Raw genomic sequence first — 22,265 nt, forward strand, 5'->3', positions numbered from 1 at the left:
GGCAGTGAGGGGCCAGTGAGTCTCCTGAACACGAGCCGGGTGCACTCACAGGTAACATCAGCACAGCAGAAAAGTGGTTTTGTGGTGTCCAGTCTAACGGTTAAAACATCTTGTTCTGTTCCTCTTTCAGTCTGAACTTGAGAAGTAATTGTTTCATTTCACAGTTTTTGTATAGCATTTTCTTCTTTCAGCATCACTTTAAACAAGTCTTGTTGCAGACATCTTCTATAAAAATCCTTTCTTTAGGATTTTTCCTCCTGAGAAGCTGAATGGCCTCAGGAGCAAAATGTAAGCAATGATTATCTGCTGCTGTGGAATGCAACAGGTGCATCTGTGATTGGTCTCATGTGGTTGTTTCTAATTAATGGCCAATCACAGTCAGCTGGCTCAGACTCTGTTCAAGACACAAGCCTTTATAATTCTTTATTTTTCTATTCTTAGCTAGCCTTCTGATGAAATACTTTCTTTTATTATTTTAGTATAGTTTTAATATAATATATATCATAAAATAATAAATCAAGCCTCTGAAAAATGGAGTCAGATCCTCGTCTCTGCCCTCATCTTCAGACCCCTGTGAACACTGTCACAGAGTCTGCCTTTATACTTTGTATGCTTCCAATCCCTTTGGGCACTACTAAGCATGGCCTTGATGATATTCTAAATACTGGATGCAGACTTTTGATACTGAGTCAGTTTGTAAGGCATGGATGATAAATTTATCCTTGAAGGAAATCTCTTGAAATCTCTCTTGGTGTGGTCGTAAGTAGTATGTGCAATTCTGGGAAAGATTACTGTACCTCATCTCTCTGATTTTTGATAGTTCAGTTTGAGTGAGTTTCAGGAAATTGTTGAGAGGAAGGAGTCAGGTTTTAATACAGGTCCTCTCCATTCCTGCACACCTAGTTGAACTTACTCAGGCACCCATAGTCTGTAATACTGTTAAAAATTTTATTAAAATCCACATCAATACTGGTGAAGTTTCCCTTTTTCTACCCTCCTCGTTGGAAGAATATTAAAAAGCTTCTTTCTGCTACCTTTTTTTGAATTCCAGCTGTAATCTTCTTTGGTCAGTTTGTAGCCATCTGATCTTCTGCCAGTATTAAATCTCTGGGCTAAATAGTTTTTCTTCCCTGCTGTTTACCAATGTGATTTAACAGAGAAGCACTGAATCCCATGTCAGACATCATTTCAAGAGTTTCTCATTCCATAGTCTCTAAAAAGACTGTTGGGAATGGGATAAAGAGCCAATTTCCATTTTTTTCATTTCTTGGTAGTTTCTTGATGCTGTATTGAAAAAACCACCCAAACCTGAACTGACTTCCTAGACAAGAAAAATACAATAGATCATGTATACTGCATCCAAAGAGAATTTCTTGTTGTGTTTCATTAACTCCTCGCTTGAAAGGGTAGCAGCTTAGCTAGGTAAAAGCTGCCTTTGGTAAAGCTGTCTTGTAATCTTTTCCTATTTTCAGTTTACAGAATTTGTTTTGAAGTCTTTAATACTCCTGAAGTTAGGTCTTAGGGTTTGTGGCTATCCAGATTATTTTTCTACTTTTTAAACTAGAGATATTACTTGCCATTCTCCAACCATGTTATATTGGCTGGCAGACTGCAGTTTTGCATTCAGTTCTGTTGTCCCTGTTCTGGGATGATGTTATACCCTAACTCTCATTCCTACTTACTCCTTTTTCCCTGCTGTTTTATCAATATCTTTATGGAGAGCTCAGGAGTTTTTATTCTCACGTAGTTCATATTCTGTAGTTCATTCAGATGAAAACTCGGTGTGCAGCAGCTTCTCTTTTTGGTTTATGTGGCTTCATTTTTTTGCTTCTTGCATGATTCATTCTTACTGTGGAAGTTAGTTTGAATTCTTGGGAAGTGCCCCCATCATTCTTAGGGCTCCTGAGCTCCAAGCCAACTTCCTTTGCTAATTTTCTCTCCGTTCAGTGTATCCTTGTTATGCTTGACTGTTGTTATTTGTTCATCCATGCATTTTGTTTTGAATTTAAATCCCACATATTTCTACACTGAAGCTTATAATAGATCTACAATAGTATATTATTGTGTATTGGTAATTAGTTAAATTTTTTGAAGTTTACCCTCTGAAAGGAAAAAAACGTGGGTTATTACCAGTTCTTTACTTTAAAACTTATGTTAAGTTTTAAGTGGAAAATTTCCACTAGATTGTTTTCTAGCAGTAGCAGCTCTTAATCTCTAGTTTTATAGATGCAGAAATTAGCACTGTGTTCATGTTTGCATTGATAGGGGCTTTTGCTCAAAATCTTAGACTATTTATGCTTTTTTGAGCATTAGATGCTTCCTGGGCTTGGGAAAAAAAAATCTAACTTTTTGGTAGCAATTTACCTGAAGTATTTTAGCAGCATTAAAAGCTTCTTGCAGGGAAACATTTGGATTTGCACTGTTTTTTTAACCTCACTTGAAAGGAAAGGCAGGACCACAGTGAGTGGTAACAGTGTGTTTAATATTGCAGGAAAACTCAAACTCATCTTGCAGGCAATGAAAGTGCTTAGTGCCTAAATTGTTAACAGTGAATTTCTGCCCAAGGAAGAGAATCTGATTTTCTTATCAGAAAAAAGAAATTCTCATTTCCTTTGCAGAGAAGTGTTTGTTTTAATGTAGAATAAATTGTGAGCAAGACTTGAAACTCCCATTCATCCCCTATTATAAAGTCTCTCCACAGTCTTACTTCTGCCTTTTTACTCTGTTCTTTGGATGAAAAAATCTAATGCCTGTTCTGTTCCATTTTAGTTTGCTAACCCTGATTTCATGGAGTCCATTTCGGATGTAGTGGATGAGGTGATACAGAACTGTCCCATTGACGTCCGGCGGCCGTTGTACAAGGTATGGCCCTTCCCTGGTGGGATTCATGTCATTTGTTTGAGGAATTGAAATAGGAGCCTCTTCAAGACAGATCTCAGGAGCTTTTGGAGATATATTTCACACTCAAGATAGCTCAGCTACTTTAGACAGCATAAAAATTACCAGGATGACTTTTGTGATTGTGTGGTGGTGTTTGAAGGTCCCCAGGATGAGGTGAGAGATGAGAATCTTGACTCCATGTTTCAGAAGGCTGATATATTATTTTATGATTTTATATTATATTAAAAGAAATTATATATTAAAACTATACTAAGGAAAGAGAAAGGAGACATCAGAAATCTAGAAAGGAATGAATAATAAAATCTCGTGACAGACTCAGAGAGTCCGACACAGCTGGCTGTGATTGGCCATTAATTAAAAACAATTAATATGCTGGGTAAACAGCTCCCCAAATCACATTCCAGAGGAGCAAAACATGGAGAAGCTGAAGCTTCCCACCCTCCCAGGAAAAGAAATCCTGGCAAAAGAATTTTTCATAAAATATGTCAGTGACAGTAGTGTTGGAAACAAAAAGGTTTTAATAAAAGGCAAAATAACAAAACTCTTCATAAAGAAAAATCAAACAAGCTGCAAGAGTTCCTTACCCCTGATGAAACACCTCACAAAAACAATTAGTTTCTTTGTTCTCTTCTTTTTCTAAATTACTCAAACAAAACTTTTTAGCTCCTATCCAATTAACTATCCTTAAGTTTGAAATAAAATCCCCCAAATCCTATAAAATGTCTTTTCATGTAATTACAAAAAAGCAACTTCTAAACTTATTTCCTTTAAAAAAAAAAAAAACAAAAAAAGAAATTTGTCATTCCATCAACAAAAAACACATTCCTATAAGGAATAAATACCAGCATCAAGGTCAGAAGCATGTGCATGGCTACCACTTCCTCCACAATGAGAAATGTCAACTTTGGATAGAAATTAAACAAAGTGCCACTTCTAAATGCCACTAGATATTTGTTGCTTTTTAGTTTTGAAAGAGAAGTTTGTGCAAAGGCTCAATGCATAGGTAAGTATTGTCCTTGAGGAGCTGTGGCAGAGGGATGTTATTTGTATCTGACATTTGTAAAGTGAATTCTTGTGCATGAAGGACTTTTAGTTTTGCCCATTTCAAGGGTTATACTGTGGTCTCTCACTACCCTCCTTCCCCTGCTTTACTAAGTAGTGGTTTCCAATATTTTTTTCCATAGTCTTATCTTGTACCTGCCCATTGTCTGCAGTTTAGTCAGTACTGTATCACTTATAAAGTACATAAAAACTGAAAATATGTAAGGAGAGAACAATTAGGCCAGCTTAAACCTGCTTAAACGCAGGGTGTAGTCCAGAGAGTACTTTCAGTTCCTGCTTCTTTAAGGAGTGGAAAGTAAGGTACTGACATGCATAGTCCATGGCAAGCTTTGTCTGTATTGGCAGCACATCCCATGGTTCCCTTTTTTCAGCTTGTGCAGGACAGTTTTGGAAATAACAGCATAAAATTATAGCATGCAGAGATTCGTGTGCTCATGTAAAAGGTGGAAGTGTTCCTCACCTGGTAGAATGAACTCTAAGTTCTGACTAAGTCATGTCTCTGGATAATTTGTAACTATTAAATTTTTACAGTCTCTTCTCCTTGCCTGGTAAACTCTCTGTAATCTAGAATGAGATGTAGCACTGCAGAGCAGGTCTGTGGGGCAGGATAAAAGGGGAAGTTGAACTTCTTAACAGATTAATATGTCAGTTCTGCAGTAGATGTCTTCAATGACTTTAGCTTAGGTAGCAGCAGGGTTTAGAGCCCCTTAATGTGTGGTTGTGCTTAGAGATCTCTGCTTTTTATCTGAAACACCAAAGCTTCCTCAGAGCAGATTCTTTGCTTGGTAGGGTAGGGTTTGGTACTGATTAGAAAGTGGTGTTTAAAATTTGAGGTTAAGTTTCTTCTGCCTCATCATAATTAGTAGACAAATAACTTTCCCTTGGCTTGCCCCTGACTGAGGCTTTGTTTTTCCCTTTTTCTGTTATTCATTGTACTTGCTGAGTTAAAATAATGTTTCACAATTACCAATGCACTGTACTGAGAGATGGCAGTAGTTATTAATGATAATAGCTGCTATCTTCATGAAGCAAGGTCACTTCAAAGGGATGAGCATCCCTTGGTATCAGTGATAAAACAGTGTATGGATGCAGAAATATTCCACTCATACTTTCTCTCTGAGGTTTATCAGTTTCACTTGCCCATGGTGCTGGGTGGTGGCCAGCCAAGGGCCTGTGCTTTGGAGCTGAGTTTCCATCAAATGAATTTGGATTCTTCCTCAGTGTTCTTGCAGAAAATACACAAAAGTATCCTTATTGCAGGTTTTATGTGGGATGTAGCCTTTGAATCATTGCTCCACAACCCATCTTTTGATGTCCTGTTGTCTTTCTGAGTTTTACTGCCAGTATCCCTGTTTCCTAATCTGATCAACATCTCTCTCACAAGGCCAGTTATCTTACTTTGTGTTGATGTTTGGACCAGCAGAACCTTGATAAGACTTCAGCCAGATCTGTGACAACCCAGCCTAAAGGGAAGAAAGCATCTAAGATTTGTAAATGCTCATTGGTCAAAAGAAATTACAAAAGTCAGAGAGTCTGAAAGTTTTATTAATAAATTACACACTTGGTATGGAAATTGGTCTGTTAGTCCCTGACCTGCTGTCTAAGCACACAGCAGTAGGTTTTGGGTAAAGGGATAGGGTGAAAGGGAAGACATGGATAAGCGGGAGAGATGAATTAAAGAAAGAGAGAAAAAGGAAACACCAGTCCTGTTTTCAGTGTTGATCCAACTGCATCAGTCTGGCCAGTGACATGTCTGTCCTGGGGGCTCCCCTGGGCTTGGGGTGGGGGTTCCTTTTTATGGAGAGGTTTCTCTGCCCCAAATACAGATTTCTTGCTTTCCATGTAAATTAGTTGCCATGTGCAGTATGTTCTATCAGGCCTTTCTGGAAATAGGTTGGAGGGCTTTGGGGACTTCTGGTGGCAGTAATGCCACCCTGTAGTGCATGCCAACTTCATCCCACTCATTCCTTGTGCTCTGTTGTGGTTTGTTCTCATGGACGAATGCCCTGTGTGTGCCTGGCCCCTCCAGCCAAATCCTGTTCTTCCTCACAGTATGTTAATACCAATAGTCCCTGGTTATTACCAGTAACTCTTGTCTGCTGTTACCAACAGTCCTTAGTTGGCTCCACAGCCATTTAGTTATTGGTGTTTGAGACATACATGAGCTCCTTATTTTCTGGGAATTGAGAGCTCAAAAGAATTCCACTTTGAACTGCTGTTTACAGGACCTGTAGAGAGTGGGCTTTAATCATAGTACTTTCCCTTCCTGGCCACAATTTGAGTTGGTAAGTTTCTTTGAAAGTTCAATAACAAAAATACTATTTCATTTGAGTTGTTATTTGGGCAAGAAAGAAGTTTCCAAGGCTGTTAAAAGCCAGGTTCTCACTTAACACCTGTTAGTTCTGGGAACAGACAGTGTTTCTGTTAAGCTCTAGAAGGGCTTGGTCCAAGTGCAGTTTGTCAGGGCTGAGGCCTGATGAGCATTTCTCAGATCCCATTGGGGCCTGGAATATGGGAGATGCACCTTCAGAAATCCATCCCACAGCTGAAGTCAGCTTCTCTGTGCCTCCACAAGATCCCATAACCTGCAGCTGTTCAATACCAGGCACAAACATCCTTTCACACATGATGAAGCCTTTTTAAATTGTATAATGATTGCCAGCAATGCACTCTCTAATTCCCATGATTACATCATCGTAATGTGATTGCTTGCAAAAACTGATTTGTATTCTCTAACACAGAGTTGAGAGATCTGGATTGCTTGGGATGAATTGCCTTCTGCTAAAACAGAAAAAAATAGATATGGGTTTGAAACTAGGGGACTTGAATTGAAATTTGAAGAAATGAGTTGGGTTTTGGTGGGTTTATTATTTAATTTTTTTGTTTTATTTTTGCAAACCCAAAGCTTCAGGAAGCAAACTGAAATTTAAAATGAGTGCTCAATTGAAATGAGAAATGACAGAGGAGATAATTTTTGGATCTTACCATATGGATGAAACAATTTGGCATCCTGGCTACGTTGATTATTCCTGTGTGTTGAATTCCACTGAAAAATGACCCATCCTGCATGCAGCTAAAAATCCTGCATTTGTGGTGCTCAGTGAGACATTCCATCACCCTTAGTGTTCTCTGGAAAGAATGGTGTATAGTTCATCTAGTTCTATTTTTTTTTTTTTTTAGAATTTCTTAGCTTCCTTTTTTCTTAAAATATTGTTCCATAACCTTTCCTTGACTTATAATTATATGAATACATAGTATAACTGATATCTCAGAAATGGAGAGAAATTACAAGGAGAGTGCAGTAGCATCATGAGGGCTGTGGTCTGCACAAAAATGAGATCCTTCCCCAGCTGTCAGGTTCCTGTGAGCACACCAGTAAATTCTGTGTAACTACTGCACACCCAGCTTGGATCAGTGATGAGCTTCTGCTCCTGTGGTACAGCCACAGCAGATGCTGGTGTGGAATGTTTTCAGCACTAGCTGGTATTTAAAAGTCTCTTTCAACCTGAAAGTGCTCTGAAACTTGTCCTAACATTTATTAATGAGATTAAAACATGAGATTTTGGCACTTAGTGTCAAAAAACAGTCTCCTCCTGAATTGAGTTATAATAACTTCAGAGGTGGACAAAGGGCTTTGAAAAGTTTTAAAAGCTGGCTGCTATCCTAATAAACAATATTTTTTGTTAGTAATAGATTCAGAAACTAACACTTTTATTCCACGCTCGACTTGATCTTTGTTTTTTGTTATCCAGAGTCTCTCCCCAGGTACTTCCTGAGTTAAATGAGAACTGTATTAACAGTTCTGAGGTCCTTGCCTTCTCCCAGTTAAAAGAACAGAAGTGTAGGGTCACTGACTGTCTCAGCAACTGATTTATTTTCCACTTTTCTCTGCTGTGTTTTTAGCACAAATACCTGAAAGAGAGAATATAAGATGAATGACATCTGAAGCCAGGTAAATTCTGTCAGAAATACCTCTGAAAGGTCCTTGCCAAGCATGCTTAAGCATGCTGAATCAAATGACAACATTCTTGACCTCAAACTTCTAAGCCGACTTCTTGAGTTTAAAATTCTGCATGAGGTGAGGGACTGTAGGATATTGGACTGTGGTGTTTTATTGGAGATGAATTATCCAGGTTTTCCATGGAAACACAGGTGCATGGGGAGAAGATTTTGACAAATGGGCTCTTTTCCTTAGAGAAGGTGACTCCTTAGCTGGGTGTGCAACTGTTGTGGACTCTGATTAGTCTCTCTCAAAATGAAAACTTAGTGAAATTATAAAGTCAAGCTCGTTGCTACATTTGAGACTTGGGCTGCCCTTGTTGTGTCAGTGTTCACTCAGCAGGTCAAACTGCTGAGCTCACAAGAGCCCGTCCTCAAACACAGGACAGGCCCTAGGTGCAGGGACAAACTGGGTGGTAAAAACCCCGATATCACTTCTGTCTTCATTTGCTGGTAAATAGAAACCCTTGGTGTGAGAGCAGCTCAGCTGCACAGCACGGTGGGTAGATGGCACTGTAGGACTGGCTTTGCTGTCTGTGTTCCAGCACCACAGAAATTCCTGTTACTGACCCGCAGCAGACTGGGGAGGCTCTGGGGTGAGGGAAGGGTGGAGAGATTGCCAGGCCATGGCATCTGCTGGCACCATGACAGGACATGGGACAGGAAGAGCATTCCTGCAGTATTCCTGCAGTATTTAAATGAAAGCCCCAAGAGATTAACTCTGCCATTGTAGCACAGGAGTACTGAGGAGAAGCCCTGCTCATTCCCATCACAGCTATAAAAAATTTTGTAGGATTACTCCTGCTAGTTGGTTTAACAATAGCTCAGTGCATCTGCAGGATTTTCTGGTTCCAGAAATACGCCTTTTGTGTCTGAGGCGTATTTCTGCAGAATGGAACCACCATAAGTCATGCTGGAATCTCTTGCTGCGATTTGAAATGTGAAATGAACATTAAATTCATGATTTTAAGGAAAAAGAAATTATTTCTTTATTATTAGAAGTAAATGTATTTTTAAAATAGTGTTTCTCACAATAAATTTACTTTTTTTTGCTATATTTATTGTTTGGAATGAATAATACTTATACTTTTACTTTCCATACTGTGTTGGCAAATAGTGCCCTGTTTTAACCAAATTAACAGAGACATGTAGCTTAATTGATTCACTTGCTAATGAAGTGCTTGGCTTCAGCTTGTGAACCTTCCTGGTTTTACCCATAATAATTTTTATTAACAGTCATATATTGATCTCATTACATGTCTCTGGTGGTCTGGTCACATCATGTTTGCTTTAATTTAGGCTGTCAGCTGGAAAGAAGGGAAAATGGGATGTGTTGTTCTTACTTGCCAGAAAAGCAGGGGATGCTTTTCAGTTTGGTGCTGCAAAGTCTGCTGTGTGCAGCTGAGAGTGTGCTCACACCACAGTGCAGTGGGAAGATGCACAAACCAGTTCAGCACCTTGTGTTTGGTAGTGCTGAGTTCTCCAGGAGCTAATTTCACTCTTTGGAATTTTTATGTGAGCTTGATTTAGTGAGAGATTTCTGTTGCTGGAGCTGGGTTGCTTTGTTGGGTAATTTCATATCTCTGCAGTGTTACATTGTATAGGCATAATACCAGAAATGGTGCAAGGAGAAACTCAGTACCACAGAGTTTATAAGAAAAGCAAAAGGTACAGATGGGAAGGGAGAAATTTCTCGTCAGCCTTCTGAAGTGGTCTTGATGATCTTAGAGGTCTCTTCCATCATTAATCATCCTGTGAATGGTATCCACTCCCTGGTCTCCTTCCAGAAATAGCCAACTTCCATTTATTTGCTTGTTAATTTTTCAGGTGTGTGGAAGAGCTTTGTCCCTCTCTGATGAGGGAACACGTTATTTCAAAACAATTTAAATGTTCAGCCAGTTAGCTATAAAAGTGAGACCAGCTGGAGGTTCTTTCCATCAGCGGGTATGATAATTGGTGTTAGCTGAGAAACGTGTGGGCTGCTTGGAGCTCTTCCACCAGCTGAAGTGTGTTTGAGCAGAGTAAGATCAGAAGAAGTCTTCTTTAAAGCAATCAGCTGGAAACAGATACTTAAAGCCTAACTTCTTTGATGTCTTTCTCTGGGAGGCCTGAGGATTCTCTGACAGGCTGAAAACCCAAACATCACTAGTGAGCTTTCTCCACAGATGTATTTAGCATGCTTTATTTTTATGGCTTTTAAGTAGTTATTGGAATTAGTCAGATTTATTCTAGAGAAGATATTTAAGAGGTCAGGGTGGAGGTCAGTGTTTTTTGGGGTTTATTTTAATCTGACTATCTTCTCTTACCTTTATTGTGTCCTTTGCAAGGTGGTGTTTGAGGGGTTTGGAATGGATATGGACTCTGCTTTCATTGTTAGTGGGGAGTACCTGGCTTCTGACCTGGCTTGCTGAGTTGAGAACTTGCTGAAGGCTGCATGAAAAGTCTTCTGCTAAAGAGTTAGCATGGATTTGGTCTGGCACTGACAGCAGTGCAGGGAGCGGGGGAACTGTAACTGTATAATTAAACATCTTCTAAATGCAGTTGGTTCACCTAGTTACATATATCCAGAATTTTGCTTAGCCTGGCTGGTCCAGATACGTGATAATGAGGTGACTCATCTTTTCAACATTTGCACCTTGGTACTTCTGGTCTCCTTGGGCAGTGTTATTGTTGAACTGATTTTGGTGTGTATAAGTACTTGAATAATCATAATTTGAAGAAGATGTAACTTAGCCTCTAACTCTGGAATGATAACTAGGTGGAAAGTTCCTCTCAGTGATGCTGCTAACTTGGTAGTTACACGAATTGGTCTTGGATGTATTAAAAAAAATTATTGTTTGCTTTATTCTGGAATCTATTTTTAGTGATAACATTGTCCACTTTGTGGATTATGCTTGAAGTTTAATTTGCTTAGAATAGAATTATTGCTTTCACATTCTTTGCCAACTTCATTATCTCCAGGTAATATTTTCTGATGACATCTTTTTAATTGCTATTTCATCACTCAGGTTGGTTGTTGTCTCTTTTTGCCCATTAGCAATTTCCTTTTCCCAAGTGGAGTGCATGACCACTTTGATGCAGGGGAAGAGATGTTCTTGTGTATGGGGAGAGTAGGGGGAATCCTCTCTCCTGCTTTAACTTTAGGATCAGCTGTGATTTCTGGCTCCTTTCCTCTTCTCTGTCCTCCTCTTTTCCTTTTGGAAATGTTTCAGTAATGTTATTGAGACTTGTGCTTTTTTCCTTTAAAGCACACCTGCCTTGTTAGGCATTCTTTTATATTGTAAATAATTTGAAACTGTGAAGAGATGAGTTTTTCCTACTGTAATGGTTTTATGATGTGCAGGGCTTTTTTTTCCTCATGAAAAACAAACAGCTTTTTTCTCACTTTACAAGGTACAAACAAGATTTCCCTGATAATTTGTTGCTTAAAATCCAAGCATTTCTGCACCCTGCAAGTCTGAACACTTCTTATGCATATCTTTGACTCTTTAGATCCATGTGCAGGCTGAAAACAGTGGGTCAGGGATTCTTTCATTATGTGCACAGTCTTGGTCTGCAGTGTCAAAAATGTTACTGAGAGATAATCCTTGGACCTATGTACAGTGAACTCCTGATCCAAGTTCCTTGTGGACATGTGTTAAAGGTTTTAGCACTGTGCAAAGGCACATGAGCAGTTTTGTCATGTTGAGTTCTTCTTTCTGATCATAAAATGCATTTTTGCTGCCACCAATGTTATGTTTTGAATCCCCTACCTTTGAAATTACTCCTGTGTTAGTCTGGGATGCTGCAACGTGATCAGAATTAGGTCTGGGAAATTCTAAAATGTCTCTTTAGAATCCAAGTACAAGTCCAGGCTGAGAGGCATTTGTTCTGCTCTGAAAACTGAGTAATACCAGACAAGCAAGGGAAGAGGCATCATACCTTCCTCTGTGCTGCAGTTTTCTGTGAAGGTGTAATGCCTTTTTCAAGAACTCTGGAAATTAAAAAAAAAAAAAAAATAGAGTTCTAGATGGTTTTCTAGATTTGTAGCTATGTACTATGAGACTTGAATCTTACTTAGTGTCAGGGCTAAAACTGCTTACTGTGAACATCCCCAGAGAAACTTCTTGATGTAGTGTCTTATTTCTGCTGCTTTGTGTATGTAGAGTACTAGCTCATGTTTTTAATGGAATCCTTCTTTGTAATAACCCATTCTGCATAATTGTATTTAAAGGAGAAAAGTAGGGGAGCCATGAAGTCCCTATGATTTGGGGGGTGCTGAAAGTGTTCTACTTACGTTGTCAGCTTCCTAATGATGCTGAAATTCAAACGGTCACCTCTGCAGTGCTGGCTGTTGGGAAACTTGCTTGAAGATGTTTGGAGAGCCTGGTTCAAGCATGGCTTACAGAAAGAGGCCATGAAGATATTCAGCTAAGGGAAAAAGCAGCCTTTCCCAGGCTTGATTCTGTAAATAATTAAGGTTCTCCGCCACCTTTTATATAAACAACAAGATTCTCAGACCGTTTCCTCAAAAACAGGCAATATTGTGTCCTTGGCTGCTCTGGGAACAGATGGCCGTTCTGGGAACAGATACAAAGGTTTTGAGAACTTTTCATATCTTGGTTTCAATAAAACTAACTTCAGGTATTGTAAACAAAAGAAGGAGCTGAAGTTTTCTCTACAGCCTATCGGGAGCTCAGGTTTTGCAATATGCATGAAGTGAATTAGCACTGTTATAAAAGGTGTTGAATTTGATCAATAAACTGGAGTTGGTGCTCATCAATCAGATGGTCGTCTCCCTTCACTTCAACAAAGATGGATTTACAGAATGTGTCTAATTTCTGCACAGAATGTGGTGCTCTCAGGAGGCTCCACGATGTTCAGGGACTTTGGACGACGACTGCAGAGGGATTTGAAGAGAGTGGTGGATGCGAGGCTGCGGCTCAGCGAGGAGCTCAGTGGTGGTCGGATAAAAGTGAGTGTGTGTTCCAAGTGCATTTATTACATGACTAATTACAGAAATCAACTTCAAAATTCTCACCTGACTAGTGAAAATATGCTGTAAAGTCAGTAGGATTTGTTTATGTGTTGTTAAAAGCACTGGTAGCCTTGCAGTGATCACATCTCTTTGTAAAATTACTGTGAGCAGTTTTCCTTCTAGGAGATGTGTGAGCAGTAGGCAAGAGGAATTTAACTTTGTGTCCTTCATGATAGTTATGATGAAGAGTTTTATGACTTGGTCTCCTAGGGGGAGCATATCTGGGTAATAAGGGATGTGAATGGAGAGTTAAAGGTGTCTGGTTCTGACCATGTTAAGTTTGAAAACCAACTGAATATGAACTGTTTTCCTTAGCCCAAACCAGTGGAAGTTCAAGTGATAACACATCACATGCAGCGTTATGCAGTTTGGTTTGGAGGTTCCATGCTGGCTTCAACAGTAAGTCTTCATCTAAGTTATTCTTAATTTTTATTGCATGTTGAATTCTGGGTGTATTTGATCTGAGTACTAAGTTCTAAACTTCATTGTGACAGCCTAAACTGTGTCACATTCTGCAATCTTTACCCAAGTTTTATCTCAGTAAAATTTGTACAGGGCAAATGGGAGCTTTGCTCAAGTAAGGATATCAGGAGTTGACATAATTCTAAAGTAACTTTGATATGATAGTTCCAATATAATGCCTTTATTCTTTAAAACAGCACTAGAGATTAGTTAGGACTTCAGGAATATAGAATCCAAATCAATGGTCTTAAATTGAGAGAAGAATTGCAAGAGAGAAGCAAATACAGGAAAATGGGAGCAATTGCTGTCTGCCAAGTGGGATTTCTTACTGTTGTGTTTGAAAGCAGTCTTATGACCAAACTTTTCTTGATTAGTTGTATTCATATCCTAATATTTCTCATTTTATTATATTTCAAAATGTAATACAATGTCGTAAAGCTGCAATCTAAAGAAATAGGAAGATGCTGTTTATTTGTTGTTTTTTTCTGCTTACATTCTTATGCTTTTGGGGGGATCCTTTTTATATTTTTATAGCCAGAGTTTTTCCAAGTATGTCACACCAAGAAGGACTATGAAGAGTATGGCCCTAGTATTTGTCGTCATAATCCCGTTTTTGGAGTCATGTCATAATGCTGATCCAGTGGAGATAAGATCTCTGATACTGTGCTGGTGAAGAAACTTGCAGTGCAGAGGAAGGCAGCAGATACTGTAAATACTGAAACAAGATGTGGTTAACTCTGAGGCATTTGGATCACCGTTGTGCACTAAAGCACAGCTTACAGCCCCAAGTCATTTCAGTACCAGCCATTTCTCTGCTGACTACTCAGAGCCTTCCCTTCTTTCTTCCTAAATGTAATTGAAAATAGGTAAGTCTTGGTTTAGAAGATTGTGCAAATACTACTGAAACTGAATCTTGAAGAATAAGGCAGTGTTTTACTGCTTGTGGAAAGATCTAAACCTTTCCCACTTGTGCCCTGAGTTTGCAATCAATCCTTTAGCAATGGAGCACTAAATACCACATTGCCTTTAGGGGAGCTGGAATGGATACAGGTACCTACCCAAATGGAATAGATTGCAGGATTTGGGACAGTACTTTGTAAATGTAGGTTTTCATACCATTTTGTATTTTATGATATTGGTAGGGTGAATTGATGACTAGTTCTAAGCATGAACAGCTGTCAATGTCATGGAATGTGTTATGCATTTCCAGGTGTGAGGCATGTATTGGATCAGTGCTGGTATATTTTTTTGGGGAAAAAAAAAAGCCATGTATGATAGAAATGGATCTGTTTGTGTTTGGATGATGCAAAATGATTTACAGTATTGTATGAAGTTTATTATAGCCGCTGTTCCTTTGTTTTGAATTTTCTGAAACTGTTTTTTAGGAGATGATGTTTTGTTTTGCTGTTGGTGAGTGGTGGGTGACACATGGGCCTTGCACCAGTGAAATAAAAGCTGTTAACATCTTTATGAATGTTTGTGGTAGTCCTGATTTACTCCCCCACTTCATCTCATGGGGTTGGCTTTGCATTTGTGTGTCATCTATGTGGGATCACATACCCTGAATGTAAAGGGACCTCTGGAGATTTCTGCTCCAGAATTGTTTAGTGCAGGGCTCACTTCAAAATCCTTTCTGTTTGCCCAGGGCCAGTCAAGTTTCTGTGAATGGAGGATCCTGAACACCTGGGAAAACTGTTCCTGGGTTTAACTATTCTGTTATGGGTACATGTTCTTGTGTTATGGACAGAGCTTTTGTTCTTCTGTGGTTTAAATCTATTAGAGTAGGAAATCCTGCTTGCCCTGTGCTTGCTGATATTTATCCTCTGTCAGCAGAGGTTTTATGCAGTTTGTGTAGCCCAGTAAGAATTTTGTAAGACAAATCAATTTGATTTGAGCATGCATGAAGGGATTGAGGCCAAGCAATTATTTCTTCAGCATAAGTTAGAAATTAGGCAAAATGAGACTGCAGGACTCAAAGCTGCTTGTGAATGCTTTTGAACTTAAAGCCCAGCACTCAGGGGAAGAACAGTGAAGCATAATTTGCTCCATCCTCTCACTAAGAAAGACATGGATATTCTATTGCAATGTGTGCTGTTTCAGCTTGTTCCAGTGTCACATCAGCTTGTCTGTGTTTAAATCTACATTTCAAGTTTGTCATTGTACTGCTGCCTACTTGGGATTTTGGCCTGTACAGCAGAATCCGGAGCCATGAGCACAGCATGGCTGAAGTCAGGCTTCAGAGGAAAAGTTACACATTTTGTGCTCTGAGAAAGTGGCTGCTGAGGCACCAGCACGCTCAATGGTGCTACAAAATAAGGAATGCTGGGTAAGTAGCATGGGAAGTTACATGTGGCTTGCAAACAGCTCTAGCCAAGCATTAAGGCATCTTGAAATTTGCAGGAGGCAGGTAATTTTTGATAAAAGCTTCTGACACGACACATGGGTACCCATTTTGTCTTGGGGGAAAAAAAGCTTTCAGAAAGTGAGCAAGACTTGCATTGAAAACAAACCAGGAGATGTGCACATGTTTGCTCTTCATGAAAAATATATAGATAGTAAGAATGTTCAGGATGTTTGATCTGAAGCTGAATTTCCCTGTTCTTCAAGTTTTTGGAAGGCTGAACTACCTGCTACACTACAGACCCTGTGAATCTATAACAGTCATTGGGCTGAAAAAAATCCAAGGTGAGATTAGTCAGGGGACCAATGCAAATGTGAGTTATTAGCCCTTCTCTTCCTGCTGTTGGGATAATTTGAGCTCAGCCTTTTCAGGTACATGTTATGGATTTGTTGCAAATAGTTAATGAATTGCCACAGTGACACTGAAAATTATCCCCTCACCTTGTGTTTTGGGTGCTAACCTAAGAAGGAGCTTTTTGGCTTTGAGTTCTTTTGGACAGAGGAAGGAATTGAACCCAAGACTCATAAACAAGAACAGCCAGCAGGTTCCTAGTCCAGTTCCAGGCACTTACACACCAGCATGGTTTCCTAAGGAGTGCCCTATGTAAACATAATCCATTTCTGGAGCTTGGTGAGAGTAAGGGTTTGCTGCTCTTACAGCTGGTTGAAGGGTTTGTGATCCTGCTTTGACCCTGGTGATCACAGGACACTTCTGTGAGGTCATTTGAAGTGTTAATCTTGCAGGTAACTTCACCCCATTCCCGTTTTCCTGAACACAATTATCTCTTAGAGTGCTCCACCATGCTTGTGGAAACTGCAAGTTTATGAATAGAACAATGAACCTGAGATCTAAATTGGTCTTGAGTTTTGCTGCTGCTTTCTAAATGAGTCTTGTGAGGTTGGGTCCTCTGGTTTGTTTGGTTTTTTGGGTTTTTTAATTGGTTTGTAGCATGCCATGAAAGTGTTTTTAGAAGCTCTTCAAAGATGTAGATCAGCATGGCTTGGATGGAGAGCCTGCATGGAGGCAGAGTTCGGGTAAGCTAAACTGCAGCAAGAAGTTCAGACTGATCTGGAGAGCTGTAATTGGGGCTTTTGGCTTTGTTGAAGATTTGTGATTAAAAAAAGGGATTACCTGCCCCCCACCACAGCCAGTTAGCAGATGATGTGTTCTACCTTTGATTAACTTGGATTTGATTTGAGTCAGTGCTCTAGAACTGGAAGGTGTTGTTTCCTGCTGTCAATCTTCTGAGCCTTTCCCTTTTTTTCAGTAGTATTTAAAAACACTTGAAGCTTTTATGAACCTGAAGAGCACTGTGCCTATGTTAGTGTGGTATTTTCAATTAACTACAATTAGTGAAGTCTTGACATGTACTGGAGTACTGATATTTCTGTAAATAATTCATTCTTTATGATTGCTGGGTTCTCTCTCATCTGGAAAAATTGCTGTTGTGTCAAACATGTGCTGGAGATGGAACAAGCAAAAACCTTATTAAAAACCACCAGGGATACTGAGCAGAGATATGCAGCCTCCAGCCTAATTGGAAAGTGTGTTGCTTGATATTAAGAAGTTCTGTGTGGTACCTTCAGATAGTTACAGAAGATGGAAGCTCAGGTAAAACTGTGAAATAGCCACTCTCCTCACTTTGATACACTGGTCTCCAGCAAAAGCATTTTACAAAAGGTAAAGAAAAAGTAGTGGAGGGGAATGTTTGTATAACTTTCCAGCTTCTTAGGTTTCTTTTCTGCAAGCTGAACATATGTGATGGAAGAAAGAATCAAAAGGGTATGTATTCATGTCTTGCTTTTGTGGGCACTTCTGTTCTTGCTGTTTCACTTCTGATGATTCCTCTGTCAATATCTGGGAAAGTCAGTGGAAAAGATTTCTCTTTGGCATTATTGATCCTGTATTGATACTGATACTATTCTGTATTCTTTTCCATTTATTAGAGCCACTTGCCATGTCAGTCTTGCCCATGCTGTACCACCTCAGGCACATGGCTTCATTCCTGTATGCTTTTTCCTGACCTTTTCATAGGGACTGCCTCTTAGACAATACCTTAGCACCCATTGTGTGTGTGCTCTGACATTAGTGACAAATCCTTAGATGCAGCTGTCTGACATGGTCACTTGGGCTTCAAAAGTAGTATAATTACATTCTGAGGACAAATCATCTCATCCTAGCAGGTATGCATCAGAAGCAGTTGGTTCATTCATCCTTTGGCAGTGCTTCTTCCATTCAGTTAATAAAATTCTATGATATGATGCACAGATGCTGCATTTAATTCTTAAAGGCTCAAAGCTTGAGGAAAATAAAAAGAACCCAGCCTGATTTTGGTCTCTGGGCACTGTTGGTGGAGCAGACTGAGGCAGTGTGGCTGAGTGAGCTGAGGAGGGGCTGCTGCACTTCCCTGCACTATACCCAGGAAAAATGCTGAAGGATGCTGCTCTACTGCTTTGGCTTCCAAACAACCTAAGAAGTTTTACCTTAATGCTGTTTAAATGAACAACTTGTGTGGTCCTGCTTGTGTGTTCACAGCTTGGCTCTCCCTGTGCCAACCTGTTACACTTCCTGCCTATTTTTAGGAAGATGAACTCCTGTGAGCTGCAGCAGTGTTTAATTTCCCAGCATAAACCTGGTGCAAGGTAAGGGTGAGCTGGCACAGCTGTTCCCCTGTGCCTGGGGACACACAGAGCTGCCATGGTGGGATCTCACAGCACAGAGCTCCCAGCAGCTTTCTCAGCTGTGCCAGCGCTTGTCACATTGTTCAGGAAGGAGGTTTTGTCCCCTCTAGTCAGTCAGTGCTTGTAGAAGTGGCATTTGTGCCTTGCAGCTCTCTCCTGCTGGGCATGTGAAAGGCTCTGGAGGAGCCTGGGAACCCATCTGCTGCCTTCAGCTATTGCTGAGATACAGGTCAAGCAAAATCAGGACATTTGGATTATTTTTCAACTTTCCATTGAGTAAAATTGGGAAGAAGGAGAAGAATTCAGAGAATTCAGTAACTCTCTTAGGGGTTTAAATGAGATTAATATTTTACCAATATATTGCAATAAAAGCCTTTCATACTATGGAGAGGCATGGAGTTCATATGGTTACCTGTAAATAAACAAACTTCCTCTCACCTCTCCTGCTTTTCTAGTGCTATTTCCCTTTAAATCCTCTTGAGTTCAGCTGGTGAATGTAATAAAGCCTTATTAGTAGTAATTGTTTCTCCCTTAGGCCTGGTTTGAGGGTGGGTGCTGCTTTACTTCTTATTCCAGGAACCTGTTACATCTCCCCACTTGCTTAGACTACTCTAAAATGAAAGACTTTACATTTCCCAACAACCATGGTATCTTGTGTTATTAATAAATTTATGGAAAATCATTAAGGAATTTCCCCCCTCATTTTCAATTTATCTTTCATTTTAATCCAGGCAGGGAAGTGACAGAGCTGCCAGTCAGGGGACGTGTTTCTCTGCATAGGAAAAAAAGTGAGTGGATGTGGATATGAAAAGTCAGTAAATTGAGGGTATTTATGAGAATTATTGCCTCCATATATCTTGAGTTTGTGATTCTTTTAAAGAAGTGGTGCTGTTATGTGTGTTCTGTCAGTAAATAAAGGAGCAGAATGGTTTAACTGGGAGGCTGTGTTCCTCTCAAGCAATTTTTCAGCAGTTTGCTGTGCTATTGTTTTTTCCAGCACCCTGTGGGGTAATGACAGGAGTAGCAGCCACTTTTACAAAAGGAAAGTTGTTCACTGCCTTTGACAGGTGGTATGAAGGAGAAATATATTTTTAATGTAAACCTGTATTGCTTGTAATTCTATTGCTGCTGATACTCTGCAGCAGGGTGCAGGTGTACCTGGGTTAGTTGCCATAAGAATTAGAACACAAAGATGTCTTGCTTTGTCTTAAAACACAAAGATGTGTTGCTGAGGTGGTGGGCACCTCCCTGGCCCCCAGAGGAGCACAGAACTGACTGGGTGTGTGCTGTCTGGTGTGTGTGGTCTGTTGTGGTTTCACTCCCTTTTGGACTGAGTCAGCATCTACTGCAGTGTAACTCCTCATAACTTCTTCCAAAGAATTACTAGAAATCTATTTCTGCCCTTTTCTTGGTGGTTGAGTCACATAAGTGGCAATTTATGACAGATTTTTTTCAATAGTTGTGTTTCTAGTCAGGTGCTCTTGGACACCAACTACTGATGCAACAAATCTGCACAGTGAGAGTAGAAATCCTGGTGTTTCTAGGCTGTGTATTGTGGTGTTTATGAATTGTTTGTTCTTTAACAGCCTGCATCCCGGGCTCTGCTGAAATCCTGGTGTTTCTAGGTTCTGTGTTGTGGTGTTTATGAATTGTTCCTTGGTTAACAGCCTGCATCCCTGGCTCTGCTGTTGCTTTTGCTCTTGCACAACTTCTCAGCCCATTTGCTCGTGTGGTTGTGAGCTATGTCTATAATGCATTAGATGATATTGGCAATTAAAGGATTACAGCCAGGATCTAATTATGGCCCTGTGGAATAAAGTTTTCAATGATTCTGCTGCAGTCTGTAATTACACTGTGTGTGCCCTGGTGCCAAGGATTAATGGGGGGATTACAGGCTGTTTTCCTGTAACATGCAGTTCATGGATATACTGTTCACAACTCACTGGCTTTAAGGAGCTGCTGACCTCTCGTGGGGAATGTTATTAAAGGATACAGTCTAGGAGAAGGTTTTGTGTGATGTTATGCTTGTTTCCTTCCCTAACCCTGAGTTTATCATGCAGGAACTGGTCAGAATAGCTCAGATCTTGAGTAGACAACCCTGAAATTGAAGTATTAAGGAAGTGAAAGCAGACAAGCTTCAGTAGCCAGCCCTGCACTGTTAAACTCACTTCTCTTTTGCACTCCTCCTTCACACCTCAGCAAAGCTGTGGATTCCCCTTGCTGTGGAATGGAAAGGGAGCTTTCATGATATATTGTTACATATTTCACAAGTAGTGGGATATAAACATTTTATTTCTGTATATCTGGAAATAATGTACTCCAGGAACCTCTGCAATCAAGACTTCTCTGAAGAACTGCAATTGTTTAGTTGTAATGAAGATAAATCAATGCTGGTGCTGTTTGAAATGGGTGAGAATGTAACCAAGGACTGTCTTTGGAGAAGCAGAAGAGTGCTGAACTGTTGTTTGGAAAGCTTAGGCTGCTTTTTTGCCAAATTACAGCACATTAACTAAATGCCATTTAACTTTGTGAACTTGCATGACAGATTAATTTTGAAGTACATCATCTTGCTTCCCATGTCAGTTCTGAGTGGTTGAAGCAATGTTTGTAAACTAAACATGCTCAGACCCCTTCTGTGGCACTGAGTCCCATTTGCCTGACACAGCCTCTTCTTCCTCAGCTCCCTGGCTGTGCCAATGAAGTGACCACATCTGGGCTGCTTTGGGGGCTGCTCTCTGCATTGTGGTGATTCCTGAGCTGTGCTCTGCCATTCCTTGGCTCACTGACAGTTTGCCATGGCCAAAATGGTGCTGTGGATCATGATCGCAATTTAATGGTGTAGTTGATGGCACTCCAGCACCTGGGAATGTTCCTTGGCGGTGTTTAATTTGCCAGCATAAATCAAACCTGTGTCTTTAGAGTAGCAGAGTGGTGCTAAATATTTCAAACAGAATGTTTTATTTTCCTAAGACCCCATAACTTTGTCATGCTGGTTTTTACATGAATCTGATTTATGGTTTAGGAGAGTGCTTTTACTGTAGTTGCTGAAGAAATGTGAACCTTGGACTGTCAGATGACAGTGATGGAAAAAGACTCTTTGGTTTATTTTAAAAGAAAATAATACTTTTTAAGACACTACAGTTTTAAGACATGATAGTTCTTAATGTCAGAATTGGATTTAAATGTTCTAAGTTGTACATATGTAACAATACAGGTCAGCTTACGCTCCTGACTTTTTGTAGTTTTTGCAGTTTTTCATGGTTAACAGGATTTTTTCCTTTGTCTTTTCATTTCACTGTTTTGCATGAGTTACCATCGTGTAACCTCAGTAAAGCTGTCATTACAGAGATGTGAGATGTATCTAGCATTTAATTTGTCTTTGAGAGTTTTTCCTCCAGATGAGAATATGCGAGAAAGGAAGAACCTGACTTCCCTGACTTCCACATTTCGCTGGATGGCTTTACAGAACTATCAATTGAGCAATTTGTTCTGCAGTATTGCTACAAATAAGGCCTGGCAGCTGGAGCCAGCCTGCTGTGTGGATGGCATGAACATTAAAGCTCTTCTGTCTTTCTCTTCAAGCAGAAACTGCTTTGAAACTGTAGTAAAAATTCTCCTTTGTCCTTTTGTGTCTGTATGGTATTTTCCCTCTTCCCTCTGCCAAAGTTTTCTTCTGCCTTGGTCCTAAGAAGTTGGCATGGATGTTTTGATTAAATTATTAATTTAATGAGAAAGATTAGCT

The 22,265-nt window shown here is 39.9% G+C and overlaps 1 protein-coding gene across 2 annotated transcripts in view; it reads left to right on the forward strand.

Moving 5' to 3' along the window:
• ACTR3B (actin related protein 3B) overlaps positions 1 to 14,911 on the forward strand; it is a 28,471-nt gene extending 13,560 nt beyond the window's left edge. Inside the window, exons 9-12 of one of the 2 annotated variants that reach the window (XM_005480424.4) lie at positions 2,770 to 2,862; positions 12,791 to 12,916; positions 13,295 to 13,378; positions 13,976 to 14,911. In XM_005480424.4, coding sequence (XP_005480481.1) covers positions 2,770 to 2,862; positions 12,791 to 12,916; positions 13,295 to 13,378; positions 13,976 to 14,071 — 399 coding nt within the window. In that variant the 3' untranslated portion in view covers positions 14,072 to 14,911. The remainder of the gene's footprint in view (positions 1 to 2,769; positions 2,863 to 12,790; positions 12,917 to 13,294; positions 13,379 to 13,975) is intronic. The other variant, XM_074550675.1, reaches the window with a different exon arrangement.
• The last annotated feature ends 7,354 nt before the right edge of the window (positions 14,912 to 22,265 follow it).

Source organism: Zonotrichia albicollis, chromosome 1 (genome assembly GCF_047830755.1).
Source record: "Zonotrichia albicollis isolate bZonAlb1 chromosome 1, bZonAlb1.hap1, whole genome shotgun sequence".
NCBI classification, from domain to species: Eukaryota; Metazoa; Chordata; class Aves; order Passeriformes; family Passerellidae; genus Zonotrichia; species Zonotrichia albicollis.